We start from the raw sequence: 14371 nt of genomic DNA, 5'->3' as shown, positions 1-14371 counted from the left end.
ATGTTGAGTTCTAACATTGTAATGGAAGACCGAGCTGCTTTTGTAAGATGTGCTAAAGCATTCTGGGTTCAGAAAATTGTGTTCTGTTTCATCGACGCGAGCAAATTCGTTGCTGGTGCTATTGACTTCCATTCGGCGTTTAATTGTACCGGGCCCTCAAACCAGCCCGGTACTAAATATTGATCTTCCTGAGTGTATGGTGATGATGATATCTGTGGCACGTCACCCAATAAACTTCTAGGGCAGTCCCGTGCATATGATCGTACAATGCGATGGCTCGTCCAATCTATAGTTTATGCTGTTGCCTTCAACTGATGCCAGCCTAAATGCAACGAATACATCGTGAGCTACCGCTTTATATTGATGTAAGGCGAATGCAAATATGGCATTTCGCAGCACATGCTCTTACAGTCATTTTTGGTGAATATCAGACTACAAGTATTAAAGAAGTTATGAATCGAGATTGTGATCCTAATCGCTTTCAGCAAGCTTGTCGGTCTTCTTTTATTAGAATGAACATGTCAAGATGGCAGAATGGTTTTGAAGCACTCACAGTTGACAGTTACAATTTCTATCTTGTAAGTTAGTAAACACAACAAAGGCTGCCGACGCAGGGATCAAGAAATCTGGCTTTGTTAGGCAATGAGATTAGGCAATATAACTACAGTTTTGCAAAATATTATATCACATACGGTCATAGAATGAGGAAAACTGGAGTCCCCGTCCGCTCACTCTTACATAAGCCTCATATCGGCCCATTAGTACTACGGTGGGTGACCACGTGGGAATCCGGAGCTGCTGTATGTTTTTTTTGCATTTTTTTTGTTCTCTCTCCCCTCATCTTCGTAATGTACTCTTAAATTGATATAAACTTTGCGTAAAAAGGCTAATACTTTTTAATTGAGTTAATAAAGTACTATACCACCGCATAAACTAGCAGAAGATACTTTTCAATGTCTAGGTGTAGTGTGCATTCAGAAGTCCCTTTGTGAGCTTACTGTATTGCAATTCATGACCGCAGTGAATAGTCTGTTATGTGCCTACATTCTTGCTCTTCAATGAAATGACAAGAATCTGTTGAATACTACCCATCTCCGGAGCACAGGGAACATATCATTTCTCAATAGAAAAGAGTACAGACCGACCAATGTCAACCGATCCTTCGCACGCGCGATATCGGGTATGAGAGCAAGCTTGAATATCATAGCCCCAACTAGAGATTAGAGTGCCGTACGAGTTTCTGGCCGCGCACATTAGTTACGAACGATACCAGATTATCTTTTCAACATGCCAATTGAATCCATGAAGACATGAATCCGCAAACTCCTCGCGAATGAGGCGTTCCTCGATGGCTGACCTTGGCTCGGTGGCTCGTGGCTCGCGAGATTTAGGCCACAAGGCCATTAATTAGTCTTTCGCTTAAAAGGGGCACAGGCGTCATGGCCCAAGCGGTAAATCTGGCAAAAAGTCCAGCCCAGCCAACTGTCTCAACTGCTTTGTGGCCTTCTGCAGAGTATTCATAGAGTCTCAAACGCCAGGATTCTTAACAAGCCGTGCTCAAGTTCCGGCTTCTACAGGCGCGAAGTATTGCGCCTTATCTTTCGAGTCTGCAATCTTGAGATTATTCCCACCAGGCTGCGCTGAAGCTCCCCAAATAGCCACGAAATCGCAATGGATGCGCCGGAACCCAGCGACACGCCTTTCGCAGTTGTTCAAGCACATACATCGAAGTATGCAAAGGTAAACATGCTAATTGCATTGGACGATTAGATCGGTGATAATAATGTGTATGCAGATATATCAGTCATACCTAGACCAGTCAACGCCGTACGTCCAGTACAGATGGATTGGCACTGGCGTGCTCTTCTTCTTCTTCAGCCTTAGGATATTAGTCGCGCAAGGATGGTATATCGGTATGTGACTTGGTGCAGGGTTGAGCAAAGAAAGCTGCAAATACTGACTCTTTCCACAGTGGCGTACTCTCTTGGCATCTATCTTCTCAACCTGTTTCTCGCCTTCATATCACCAAAGTTCGACCCGTCGCTGGAACAGGATGAAGGTATGGAAGATGGCACATCGAGCCTTCCATCCAGAGAAAATGATGAATTCAGACCCTTTGTGAGAAGGTTGCCGGAGTTCAAGTTCTGGTATTCGGCAACTAAGGCGATCGCGATTGGCTTTGTGTGCAGCTTCTTCAGCATATTCGATCTGCCCGTTTTCTGGCCAGTCCTGGTTATGTACTGGATCATTCTCTTTGCCTTGACAAGTAAGAGCTCTCGACTTGTTTACTCGCGAGTGAGGACTTAGGGCTGACCAAAATTGCAGTGAGACGTCAAATACAGCACATGATCAAATACCGATATGTGCCATTCACTGTTGGTAAAGCTAGATACGGGGGAAAATGAGCCACACCAGTTACGAGGGTTCGTAAGAGATGGATTGTAAAGACTGCGCATCCACTTGGCCGAAACAGCTACCTTGCCTTTACTGCACGGAAGTTAACATTGAACGATGTACAAATACAGTTGTAGTACATGGCGTGGCGTTCAAGAGGTGTACCAGTACGAGATATGTTCAAGCACTAGACCGGCATATGAGCAGAGTAATTATAAATGATTGAGAATTCCAGTCCATATGACCACCGCACTGTGTGAAGTAAAAACACCATGATACCTCTGAAGTACCTGTTTAGATTGACTAGGTCAAACCTGGTCTCCTCGTGTTCCATACTCATCAAATAACGATTCGGCGATACAAGGCTTAGCCAGGCAGACGCTGAACTATTCGCGAGAACATGTTTCAAGCATTTTCGGAGTAACCACAACCCTCAATGTTTAGAAAGCAAAACTGAAGTCGTTGAATCAGTTAAGGTTTTAGAGTTAGAAAATGCTTTGACATGATCACATAGCTAGTTCATGTAGACAACTTTGAAATTTTTTGTCTCTCAAGGCTGCTATTTACGAACCTTTGATAGCTCAAGCTGCCGATCAAAACTCATCGCGAAGCACAGTTATTTTCCTTCATTTGGCACCAGCTTTCATTTCTTCGTCCTCTCCATAATTGTCTTAATCATTTCATTGCCCAATCTTTGTGCCTCGGGGATCCGCGGAGCGAAGTACGCTTGGATCTTCTCGAACTTTTCTTTGTAGGCTTCAAAGGCCTGCAGGTCAACCCTCTCACTCCAGTCGCGCGCCGCGAATGTAAATTCCAGATCATCAGCTCGGAAGCTGTTATCGGAAATAGCAGTCTCAATGGTTTCTTCAAGTAGGGCAGGTGTTCGAAAGAGGTACTCCGTGATGCCTAGCCACATGCGGAACAGCTGCATCGATGTTAAGACAGTTAACGAGATAGAATAGGCAAGGGACACTTACTGGCGTAGCACATATAATGTGATGATAAGGATTGATATCAAGTTTACTCCAACAGTCCACTATAGCGAGTAAACTTAGATGACTGTTTTTCTTTTGCTTTTCCGGCCGTTCTCCCAAACTAAACTTCTCGAGTACAGCATCATCCAACAACTTCTCACCCTCTGCATCGCCAAAAACCTTGCGTTTTGCTTCATGTATTCTCCTCGTGAATGTTTCCCTTTCCCCGTGTAACATGAGCTTAAAAAGCTCTGTGACGCTCTGGGCGTATGTTCTGATTTGTTCTCGTGCACTAGGATTCATAATTGCCAATCCGGCGTAGACATGCCATTTATTACTATAGATGCGCATCATAACATTCACTTTAACGTTCTCGACGCCACCCACGTACTGTGGCATTTCCCAGGGGTATTGAGAATTCGCAGCCCAAGCGGCGCCCATGGAGAGGAAAGCAGCATGTGTAACAGCCTGTGTGTCTGCGGTTATACGGTCGTGCTGCACTGCCGTGAGGTGGACTGGTGAAGACTCCAAACAGGAAAGTATGTTCTGAACTAAATTGAAGGCTTCATCTTGGGCTCTATGCTTGATGAGAACCAACGGCTGACCCTTGGGGTTCACACCAGGCCCATGAAGCGAATGACAAGATACGATTTGACAGTCTGGAGGAAGATGTTTTTCAAATGCTGCGATTTCTGGGGCTTTGCATGAGGTCTGTCCACCAACTATAGCGTTCAGCTTTGTTGCTAGATGTTTTGTCAGTACTCATGGGAAAAAACTAGGCTTGGAGCAAGGCAGACATGGCCCATATTCCCTCACAACGCTGTCAATGTTCTCAGCTTCGACACTGTAGATGATAAAATCACTTGTTCTGGAGACTAGGTGGCCATTTTTAAATATCGATATGTTGCTCTAGATTGATGCTAAGTACATGCGTATATCGCCAAGGGAGGGACGGGTTGACGTACCCTCCCTCGAAACTCTGCTTGCAGCGCCTCGAACTTATCTGGACGATCGCAAGCGTGCACCCTACAAACTGCATCTCAGTACTACGTGCTGCCTCCTTGAAATCTTTGTTAGTGCAAGTTCACAACATGCAGATAGAAGATATGAAATGAAATATTTCTTGCTTCAGACAAAAAGAATAATAAGGTAGCTGAGATTTTACATCAGTGACAGCGAACCTTAACATTTGTTCCATAACGGAGACAAAAGTCAGAATCCGCCATACTCGAGCCAAATGCACTCAAGTCATCACCTCAATGAGAATTGTGAATGGTTATGACTTACCATGTGGAAAAATTGTAAGAGACGACTAGAACAACAGGAAACTCTTACTTCCAGCCCGCGTCGCTTATTCTGCGGGCATACATCTTCCCCATATCGCCCATACCGATAATCCCAACGACTGTTTCCCCTATTTTGGGCTGCATGCCTGGCGCCATGATTGGACGTGTCACAAACAGAAGGATGGATGCGCTCCCAGAGCCCGAAAAATCAGCGTTTCTTTGAGCCCACTTACTAACGATAATATAGCACCGGAACAGGTGAATAGGTCTAAGTCATTAGGGTTTACATATACAAGGCAAAACACTTGCAAAGAGCGGTATGTTTTCACGACGCAGAAGTGGTGTCGTTTTGTTGTTTAATGAGAGACGAAAAGTCAACGGGCTGGAAAGTTTTCAATGGAGGAACGCACGAGCCAACCATTTGGCCGCCAAGAGTTCTCGCCCACTAACCTCTAATTTCGACACAACATTTTCCTACGGTATTTCGATTCTCCGTACGACGACAACTGCATAACATGGCTCCCAAGAAGAGTACGTTGAGTCCCGTCCTAGATTTTACACTGGAATCCCTAGCGTTGCAATCACAACCACCTGATCTTACGAGAAATTGAGCTGACAAAAGACATTACAGAGACTACCGACAGGCCACAAGAGAACGTTTCTCTCGGTCCTCAAGTGCGAGAGGGCGAGCTCGTCTTTGGCGTTGCTCGTATCTTCGCCAGTTTCAATGATACCTTCGTTCACGTCACCGATCTTTCGTAAGCAAATACCACAGATGTACCGACTTTGGAAAGCTCATGGGTACATTGAAAAATCAAAATGGTCATAAGGCTAACATGGGTGATTCCAGCGGCCGTGAGACCATTGCCCGTGTCACGGGCGGAATGAAGGTCAAGGCTGACCGCGATGAGTCTTCTCCATATGCTGCCATGTTGGCCGCGCAGGATGTCGCTGCTCGCTGCAAGGAACTGGGAATCACTGCTCTGCACGTTAAGATTCGGGCTACTGGTGGTACGTAGTTCCAACTCTTTTGCTGCGCAACAATTCATTCTAACGCGAATCCAAGGCAATGGAACCAAGACTCCGGGCCCTGGCGCTCAGTCCGCTCTCCGCGCTCTTGCTCGTGCTGGTATGAAGATTGGCCGTATCGAAGATGTTACCCCAACTCCATCAGATTCCACGCGCAGGAAGGGTGGTCGCCGTGGTCGTCGTCTCTGAGCAATTGCGCTTGTCGCTCTGGTATGCTTGTTGCACGGCTCCAGTCGTCATTGTTGCCATATTTGGCTTGGGCGAGTGACAATTTCGCAAGGAACGGCCCCATTTGCCTGGTCCTTATACTCATATGTTGTCACATGAAGCTCAGTTCATGACTAGTTGTAGTAAATGGCAATTTTAAGCATCAAGTCATTCACCTATTGTCCAAATGTTTCACTCCGAATTCCTCGCACTATGGCCCATGATGTCTTTCGTTGCGAACTTCCTGCAACTGCTTTGATATTTTCAAGTTCACAGTATTGTTCACAACGGAAAAGGAAAGCAGTGCCAAACCAACTCACTATGGATTCAGGACATGAGAACTCAAAGGAGGGCGCACGCACACTGCAAGCTATCTTGCCACTAGAACGTTGCCAACTAGATGGCCAGAGCCCTCACGATTCTATTCGTTTAGCGTGTGGTCATATTTACTGTAAGCTATGCTTGCAAGATCTCATGATTACAGCAATGTTAGTCGGTCAACGGTCCCGATGCAAGACGTGCTTCTTTGAATTTGGGCCTCCGGCTGGATCAATTCTTCAGGGCACTTTAGGAGAACGAACGAAACAGGTACTTACAGCAGCAAGGAGCCCTACTGTGCCTGGGGTATCATATTCGCAAAGATTGACTACCTTGTTGGATGGATTCACAGCGTCTCGAGGTTTAATGCTGCAGCCAGTGGAATCTAAAGATATTGGGGTGCTCGATATTCAAACGGTACGAGTGAATCCGCCTCAGGAAAACCGTCTTCAGCAAGTATTGTTTATGTCGACGCAACCTGACAAGTCTGCAACGAGTCCATTTCGTGATAAGCAGAGTGATTTACTGGCAGGATATGGCGGTCTGGATACTCCAGCAAATAGCGTTCACTGGGTTACTGGATTGGATTCCTACGCAGATATCTTGTCTTACGATTGCGGTGTCTCAAACACGCAGTTCGACAACGGAACCTGGAGTACACATCCGGATATCATTGAGGAGTCTGAGAAACCAACAACACTGGAAGAAACGTCAAAGGTAGCCTGTGCCAAACTGAAACAACAGCCAGGGCGTGATTTAAGCGTACTTGCTGGAGAGCGATTTTGCTTCAAAGGTAAACTCCGTGATCAGATTTCCATGGAAAATGCCGTTAGGGAAAACGGTGGGAACGTCACTGGAGGTGGTTACAAGCATACCACATATGGGGTTGTAGGATCTGGCTGGAAAGTCACGAGTAGCTGGAAGGTGAACAAAGTACGTGTTCTCAGCGAGGAAGAGTTCTGGGAACTGCTCGAGTCCAAGAAAAGAGAAAGCCAGGCGGCTAGAGAAGCTGCAAAGCTAGCCATTCGAAATATCGAGAAACACGAATAACATAGTTGAATTATTGCGTCCAGCTCATAATGCCACTTTAACTTCGAGGACAAATTTGTTTACGTTCAAGCTCTTCGTAGTGCAATACTGACATACTCCAAGACATGGACGTCACACTAGTATGCGCACTTGTGCAAGGCTGCGAATTCCTTCAAGCAACTGACTGACTCTTCATATCAAACAAGGACAGAGTACAGATCTTTATCTGCGACGGTTTTCGCGGAGGCCACCCTTGCCAAGCTGAACACACTAGGTGCAAGTCTAGGCGCGAGACCCCTGGTGTCTTTATAACTTTCCCGACGTCCTCTGCGCCCATCTCCAGTTTGGCGTAAGACTCTCTCTTTTCCATTTAACATGCGGCACAGACGGACGTCACAATGGAGGGTCTTGGCCCTCCTTGTTGCTATTTGTCTTTCTGGGGTTGCGCGAGCTTCACTGGGCGATAGACTGCCTGATTTCAAGGAATGCGTCAAGGTCGGTTCTGATGTGATTTGATTTCTTATAGCGATCGTACTGAGACGCTTCAGCAATGTACTGAATCGAACTGTGTGCCAGGAGGCCCTTCAATACGTATGCAAATACATTGAATCGCCGCAGAATAAATTCACTAACGGCCTCATGTAGCCCTGCAACGCCGCCTCTTGCTTTGGGACTGTACATCCGAATGCGATTATTCTTGCCAGCACATAATTACCGACTTGCGCGAAGCTCGAGAGCCTCCCTATCGTGAGCCCGTTCTCCAATTTCACGGCAAATGGCCTTTCTACCGTTTCCTTGGTATGCAGGAGCCCTTCTCCGTGCTTTTCTCTTTCCTAAACTTCCTTGCCCACGACTATGGCATGACACGTTTACGAGAGGCTGTGCCCAAATCCTACCCGCTACGCAAATATTACATAATGTTTGGTTACTTTGGCCTGGCAAGTTGGGTGTTCAGCATGATCTTTCACACACGCGACTTCAATATCACGGAAAAGCTGGATTACTTTGGCGCTGGTGCCAGTGTCATGTATGGCCTGTACTATACGCCTATTCGGATATTCCGCTTATACCGCACGAGTGAAGACCCAAAGCGCGCTTCGCTGCTCAGGATATGGACGGTTACATGCGTAGGACTGTACTTGATGCATGTTTCATACCTCACATTCTGGAGCTGGGACTACACGTACAACATGGCTGCAAATGTAGTATGTGGAATCATTCAAAACATATTGTGGACATGGTTTTCCATACGAAGATACAGGAAAGGCGGACAAAGTTGGACGGCGTGGCCTGGTCTAATCGTGGCATGGATAATTCTCGCGATGAGCTTGGAGCTATTTGATTTCCCCCCTTGGGGTAGAATGATAGACGCACACAGCCTATGGCATCTAGGGACGGTAGGACCAACCATCTGGTGGTATACGTATGTCCAGTCATCCTTAGCAGATCTCTCGGAATTCGCTGACAACGCAACTTTAGATTTCTGATTAAGGACGCACAAGAGGATCTACAGAGTATGAGATTGAAGGTATGATATCCACTGGGCCGCATTATGATGTTTTACGATTGATACCATGGACCATTATGTATTCTGAGTCTCAAGGACTCACGTTCCAGACCTCTATCCCCGTTGTTCATTATTGACGTTTTTGTGTAGGCCAATGGCGATGAGTCCACGAAACGCCATTGATATTCCCAAAATCTGTCAGTCCTCAAACCACAGCAGAGTTGCCTACTGTCCACATTGTAATATTTGTCGTCAGATTTGCATATTTGCTAGCCAAACTATACGGGCCATTCCTTTACAATCCCCCTATTCATCATATCTAAGTTCTGTATTGTTTGGTTTGCGCTATCTCGTCCGTGTTATACGACCAGTTCGGATCAATTTTTTGTGTTATCCTGGTTTGCGCGTTATACCCACGTCAACAGCATCACAAGCGTCAATGTATTGCGAAGCGAATTCCTTCGAATCAGGATTCTTTGTGGTAAATACCTTCTTCAATGATATCAAGACCGCTAGCTGCTCTTTGTTCACTAGAAAACTACGAATTTCTAGCCTTTTGACAGCTGGCAGTGCTCTTACCGCATCTCCCATCAATACTATAAGTAGAAAGCTTGGTTACTCGACTGTATAATTACACATATGGTGTACTCTCTTCTCAGCCGACATGAGTTTCAGGCTTTCTAATTGTTAGTCCATCTTTCCTAAATGACGCACGATACGATAACAAGCTGTAGCAAGGATACATGCCGTCCATGCCGTTGTAGCCAATCATTCGCGAGTCAAGAGATGTACTTAGCCACCACCAAAACACAGTCTTCACCGGATCGCAAGGCTACATAGCCAAAGTAGCTAAATCCAGACTTGAAAAAAGAGGAATTTCGTAGAGGTTCAATCTACTAAGAGCTAAACACAAGCACGAAGAGTGTTTACGTGTTCATTTACTATTTTTTATCTACCCGTTTGCATTTTATGGATGAGTTAAGAGCAAGGGCTCGGGCTGCGCTTGAGGATGTAAGGTTCACGGGGCGCACCGACGAAATTCAAGTCATCGACACCTTCCATGAGACATTCCAAGCAGACTTAACCTCTTGGATAGGACATCGCCCTCCCTCCAGACGAGAGAGCTACGGAGAGCTTCATATACCAACTCCAGCCTATTTGAGACGCTTCATGAGTTCCGAACAGTTACTACAGCGAGTCAACGCGAAGTTCACAGCTCCAGCAAGCAGAGAAAATCCAGACTGTCTATTTGTACATATACCTCTTAGCATTATGAATGCTATTGATATCGACAAGACGTTATTTCTGCGGATATTCGATGACATGAGGCTTGATCCTCTCATGTTGCGCTTTTTGGGCAAATGGGATCCTGGATCTTGCCTTTCCTCGAGCGATGGCATCAACAGCTGTTACTACATGAGTTACATGCGAATGCGTGGACATTCTGTGTTGTGGGCGTACAGCAAGTCCTCTCGTCGCATTCGGGGTATACTCCTGCCGAGGACATTCAATCCACGCCTGAACACCATTTTCAATCCAAGCTTCAAGTTCTTGGATGCTTTTATGCGCAACTTGTGGATCCATCGAAGCTTGATTACCGAGCCACATGGATTAATGTATATTTGTTGCAGTTCTATTGTCGAGAGAATTTCGGTCGGCTTGTCTCATGCCTACGATGCGATTGCTAGAGTTGAACAAGGTACGGGTCATAGCACCTGGAACATAGACCATCCCCTCACTTTAGAAGGCATGACAGACAGCTCGAAAGAAATGGGACGTACCAAACATAGAATTCTCATCATGAAAAGGCATGCAGATTGCGTGAATGTAGCACATCAAATCGTACACGCAGCGCTTCAGGTTGATCATGCAAAAAGCCCTGTTGAAAATGTGTTTTCCTTACTCATGACTGATCTGGAGGCATTGAAACTTGAGAATGAAAACTTACTCGACCGAGCTCATAACCAGATTTTTGTCGTACGTAAGTGTCTTACGTCTCGCCGGCACAGTGCTCACTGATTCACAGCTATCCAATCTCATCGCACGCGAGGAAGCAAGAGCAGGTTTTCAAATTGCACAAGCTGCAAAAAGTGACAGCGGAGCGATGAAAACAGTTGCGGTTATGACCATGCTGTTTTTGCCTGCAACCTTCTTCGCTGCGTTGTTCTCACTTCCAATGCTACAATGGAGCCAGACACCAGTGGTGCAGGACAAATTTTGGATCTACTGGGCTTTCACAATTCCTTGTACTGTGATCATCATGCTATTTTGGACCATTATCACTTATCGCTCTTCCATTGGGGGATGTATTCAGAACCATGTGACACATACAAGTAGAAGAAGGCAAAAAACTGGTTTCAGATTGGACGGAAGCACAACTGAAGATATACAGAAGAAACCATGATATCGACGAATACCAGTGCGTTCTTCGTATTTCCATTCAAAGGTGTAGAAGAGGGGAGCGAGAATTGAACGTTTTCAACCTTTCCTTTTTCTAGTTGTTTTCTCTTCTTAAAAAGCCCTCGACTCGATGCGCAAGCAATTGAGAACTGCTTTTGCTTCCCAGTTTCGAGCTCGACGTTCAGACGAGTCGCCATCTCTTCACAACTGTCATTGTCGTTCTCTTGCAGAATTAGGAGAAACATCGTGCACTGAGCGTATTCTTTCGCGGACAGAAATCTGCAAATTTTTTACCGTTGCTCTTATGAACCAAAAATTGAGCCAAGGTTCAGACAGTAAATAGCCAGGTTGACAGACTAGATATGCCCATGGAAATCTGAGAGTGTTTCAATCACATGCCTTGATTAAAACCGTGTCGCATTACCACGTTTGCTAGACCTGTAATTGGATTTTTCTTGTTAGTGTCCAAATTTGCTAATGGCTATGAAGCCGCTAAAGTGTTATCACTTTCTAGCACAAAACGTCCAGTTTGTGACGAATATAAGGATTATGCACTGAAGCAGACGAGAATGAACAAACCCGTTGCTTAAGAAAGAGGAGATATAAAAAGCAAAGGAAATTGAAATGAAATACAAAAAATTCAGAAAACTTAAAGAGGGAAAATTTAGATCGTTCGTTGCGAGTCCATATGGTCTGTGTATTTGTCTGTCGAACTCCATCACGGACGCTAGGGCTGTAATTTTACAGCTCACCAAGTCCTGCTTGATAATATTGCATTGCTGTTTCGACTATAATTCTGGACCAAACTCCAAAGAACACACAAAGGAATGCGTACATAGCGTTCAGCTTGCTGGCGCCACCTTTGGAACTAGCAAGCCTTTCGTCGTCGGATGAAGCTTAGTGACTTTCTTTACCTCAGCCACAAAGTCTTTGAACCGCTCCTTCTTATCGAACCGTCCCTTGAAAACATTGAGTAGCCCTTGAATTGTAATTCCCTCCTTAGGCACATGTCTCGCAATCTCAGCTGCTGTTGGGAAACCTGCCTGCGCTGCTCCTGGTGCAGGCGTACTCGAACCAGCAGGGCTCCGTGCTGAAGGGCTGCCAGCTCGACTAACCTGCCCACTGGCAGTCGGACTTGCAGCCCTGGATCCGCGTTGCGACAATGTTAACTTTATGCGTGGATTTGCGGTGCGGGCATCTGTGTCGCTGCCGGAGCCTGCGGTGCCCAGGAGGCCACCCGGACGTGACGCACCACCATCACGACGTACTGCCTCCGGAGCAGGACGCGGTGTAGACGTGCCCTGTTTAATTTTGGCACGTTTGCGACTGGACTCATTCCCAGAAGCTTCTGAAAGATTCGGCGAGCCGGGACGCTTAATAGCCTTAACTCGCAGAGTATCCACATGCTTCTCTTTACGGCCAGATGGGGTGTTTGCGCCACGTGAAGAAGCGCCAGACGGAGGTTTGGTGCTTTTAGCGTTCTTTTGATCGAGCTTGGCCTTTGATTCTTCTTCCTTTTTTCGCTCTTCTTCTTTCTGGCGCTCTAATTCGGAATCTTCGCTCTCGCTCTGCTTATATATGAGTGTGTGATCAGAATATGCGGAAGAAGCGGAATGATTACCTCTGAAGAGTATGGATTCTCCTCACTATCACTGGCGTAGTCGAGGTTCTTCTCACGCCTTAACAGTGCCTTTCTTGTACCCTTCTCCAAGCGCTTAGCCACCTCGGCAAGGAGTTTTTCTTGCTCCTCTTCGGCATCTACTTCCTTTTCATTCTTCATATCGAATACATTGGCATTGAGTTGGTCACGTTTTAACTTTTCCTCTGCCATTTTTTTTGTATCATCATCGCCCTCAAACAAGTCGTTCTCCTCATCATCCGCAAAATCCTCTTCGACATTGTAGTCAATGTCGTTGGCATCTGGGTCAACTTCTGGCTGATCAAGATCCATACCATTAGCTGTGCGCTTCGGCTCCTTCTCTCCCGAGCGTGTGAACAGTGAAGCTTTTTGATAAGCTGCTTCTTCGGCCTTGATTCTGCGCTCCTGTGCTTCGTTTTTCAGTAACCATCGCGGTGCCCGTTGTCCTTTCGTCATTTGTTGCTCTGCTTGCTCTGGGTCCAGACGTTGCTTCTGGGTTGCCTTTTCCCTAAATCGATACCACTTTTCTAGGGGCACAAGCCGGAAAGAATTGTCTGGTTGCTGCATTAACATGACATGACACTCCGACAAGGCAGCCTCGTAGGATCCCTGCCAGACTTTTTTCTCTTCAAAATCTTCTATGTGCCACGGAAGGGCTTCTTCATACCGCAATTGCTGTCTCTTGCGCTCCTCGGGGGTATCGTCGGCACGATATACCTGCTCAACCTTCTTCTTAAACGCCTGTGGTTTCCTTTTCTGCGATGCAGCTGGCGCCATCTGTTTCGCCTGCTCTTCTCTTATGCGTTGCTTCTCTAGCTTCGCAGCTTCGAGTTGCTCACGTTGCTTCTCGTCTATCAGTTCCTCCTTAGAATCTACTTCCATGGTATTACTACTGGGATGGAAGCGAGGATCCTTGCGATGTAATCTCACAGGCCTGTCAAATTGTTTTTCGTCTGCGATATCGATGTTTTCTTTCGTGATGAGACGCGCGACATGATAGCGCAAACCTTGTAGCAACTCGCGCTTTGTGGACTTTATAGGTATAACATAAGTTGGCGGACGCGATTCCGTAGGCGATGGCGGCGCCGCAGCAAATGTTTTCGGTGGCATACCAAGCGGTATTGATTGTTCGCGGTTGCTTGGGGGTGCAATGGCAGGACGTGGACGCTGAATTTGTTTGGAAGGCTTATGTCGCGCATTCAGAGGATTGGTCTTCGGAGGGGGTCGTCGCCGTGGTGGCGGAGGAGGACCAGCGCCATTTGGCGTTCGTCCTGGGACGGCGCTTGCAGGTGACGCACTCATCTTTAGCTCTCGTTATTGAAAGCAATTCGTACGTAGGGCAAGCTCGTTTCACTGTGCTTGGAGCTGATGAAAGGAACGCGATCTGCGTAAGTGGACAGATTATGTCAAGCTAGATTGTGATTTGCACGTATCAAAGGAAAGCGAGGAGTCGAGGGCAGTAAGGAGAAGTTGTCTGGTTCCAGCTTCGAGATGCCATGTGTATGGGAGTGGATGAAGTACTTGGATCAAGCTCAAAGTCAACTGTCACCTCAAGTCCAGAGCCCTATGATGCTGTTTCTGCCTGAGG

The 14371-nt window shown here is 46.4% G+C and overlaps 7 protein-coding genes and 1 non-coding gene across 8 annotated transcripts; 6 read left to right on the top strand and 2 right to left on the bottom strand.

Moving 5' to 3' along the window:
* The first annotated feature begins 690 nt into the window (after window positions 1-690).
* PV09_01254 lies at window positions 691-807 on the top strand. Its single transcript, XR_001622102.1, has one exon. It is a non-coding gene; the product is annotated as a 5S ribosomal RNA (ribosomal RNA).
* A 653-nt stretch (window positions 808-1460) lies between these two features.
* Window positions 1461-2628, top strand: PV09_01253 (uncharacterized protein). The gene is made up of 4 exons (XM_016354110.1): window positions 1461-1740; window positions 1796-1913; window positions 1973-2266; window positions 2326-2628. Exons 1-4 carry the CDS (start codon window positions 1672-1674, stop codon window positions 2403-2405), a joined length of 561 nt encoding a protein of 186 aa, XP_016218205.1. The 5' UTR covers window positions 1461-1671; the 3' UTR covers window positions 2406-2628.
* A 4-nt stretch (window positions 2629-2632) lies between these two features.
* Window positions 2633-5007, bottom strand: PV09_01252 (uncharacterized protein). Its single transcript, XM_016354109.1, has 5 exons — window positions 4704-5007; window positions 4334-4394; window positions 4166-4277; window positions 3372-4111; window positions 2633-3319 (listed from the first exon to the last, which is right to left on the bottom strand). Exons 1-5 carry the CDS (start codon window positions 4808-4810, stop codon window positions 3038-3040), a joined length of 1302 nt encoding a protein of 433 aa, XP_016218204.1. The 5' UTR covers window positions 4811-5007; the 3' UTR covers window positions 2633-3037.
* Window positions 5008-5099: 92 nt separating this feature from the next.
* On the top strand, window positions 5100-6078 carry PV09_01251 (40S ribosomal protein S14). Its single transcript, XM_016354108.1, has 4 exons — window positions 5100-5185; window positions 5286-5412; window positions 5505-5665; window positions 5721-6078. The coding sequence occupies exons 1-4, from the start codon at window positions 5170-5172 to the stop codon at window positions 5870-5872; spliced, it is 456 nt and encodes a 151-aa protein (XP_016218203.1). The 5' UTR covers window positions 5100-5169; the 3' UTR covers window positions 5873-6078.
* On the top strand, window positions 6055-7311 carry PV09_01250 (uncharacterized protein). The gene has a single exon (XM_016354107.1). It carries the CDS (start codon window positions 6104-6106, stop codon window positions 7256-7258), a length of 1155 nt encoding a protein of 384 aa, XP_016218202.1. The 5' UTR covers window positions 6055-6103; the 3' UTR covers window positions 7259-7311.
* Window positions 7312-7542: 231 nt separating this feature from the next.
* On the top strand, window positions 7543-9641 carry PV09_01249 (uncharacterized protein). The gene is made up of 5 exons (XM_016354106.1): window positions 7543-7732; window positions 7786-7828; window positions 7883-8660; window positions 8717-8765; window positions 8895-9641. Exons 1-5 carry the CDS (start codon window positions 7613-7615, stop codon window positions 8925-8927), a joined length of 1023 nt encoding a protein of 340 aa, XP_016218201.1. The 5' UTR covers window positions 7543-7612; the 3' UTR covers window positions 8928-9641.
* A 183-nt stretch (window positions 9642-9824) lies between these two features.
* PV09_01248 (uncharacterized protein) lies at window positions 9825-11148 on the top strand (the record flags this gene model as incomplete). Its single annotated transcript, XM_016354105.1, has 2 exons — window positions 9825-10721; window positions 10771-11148. The coding sequence occupies exons 1-2, from the start codon at window positions 9915-9917 to the stop codon at window positions 11146-11148; spliced, it is 1185 nt and encodes a 394-aa protein (XP_016218200.1). The 5' UTR covers window positions 9825-9914.
* A 654-nt stretch (window positions 11149-11802) lies between these two features.
* On the bottom strand, window positions 11803-14302 carry PV09_01247 (uncharacterized protein). Its single transcript, XM_016354104.1, has 2 exons — window positions 12766-14302; window positions 11803-12712 (listed from the first exon to the last, which is right to left on the bottom strand). Exons 1-2 carry the CDS (start codon window positions 14083-14085, stop codon window positions 11987-11989), a joined length of 2046 nt encoding a protein of 681 aa, XP_016218199.1. The 5' UTR covers window positions 14086-14302; the 3' UTR covers window positions 11803-11986.
* Between the last annotated feature and the right edge of the window lie 69 nt (window positions 14303-14371).

Source organism: Verruconis gallopava (genome assembly GCF_000836295.1).
Source record: "Verruconis gallopava strain CBS 43764 unplaced genomic scaffold supercont1.3, whole genome shotgun sequence".
Classification (NCBI taxonomy): Eukaryota; Fungi; Ascomycota; class Dothideomycetes; order Venturiales; family Sympoventuriaceae; genus Verruconis; species Verruconis gallopava.
Note: the sequence above shows the minus strand (reverse complement) of the source record. Positions and strands in the feature narration are given on the sequence as shown.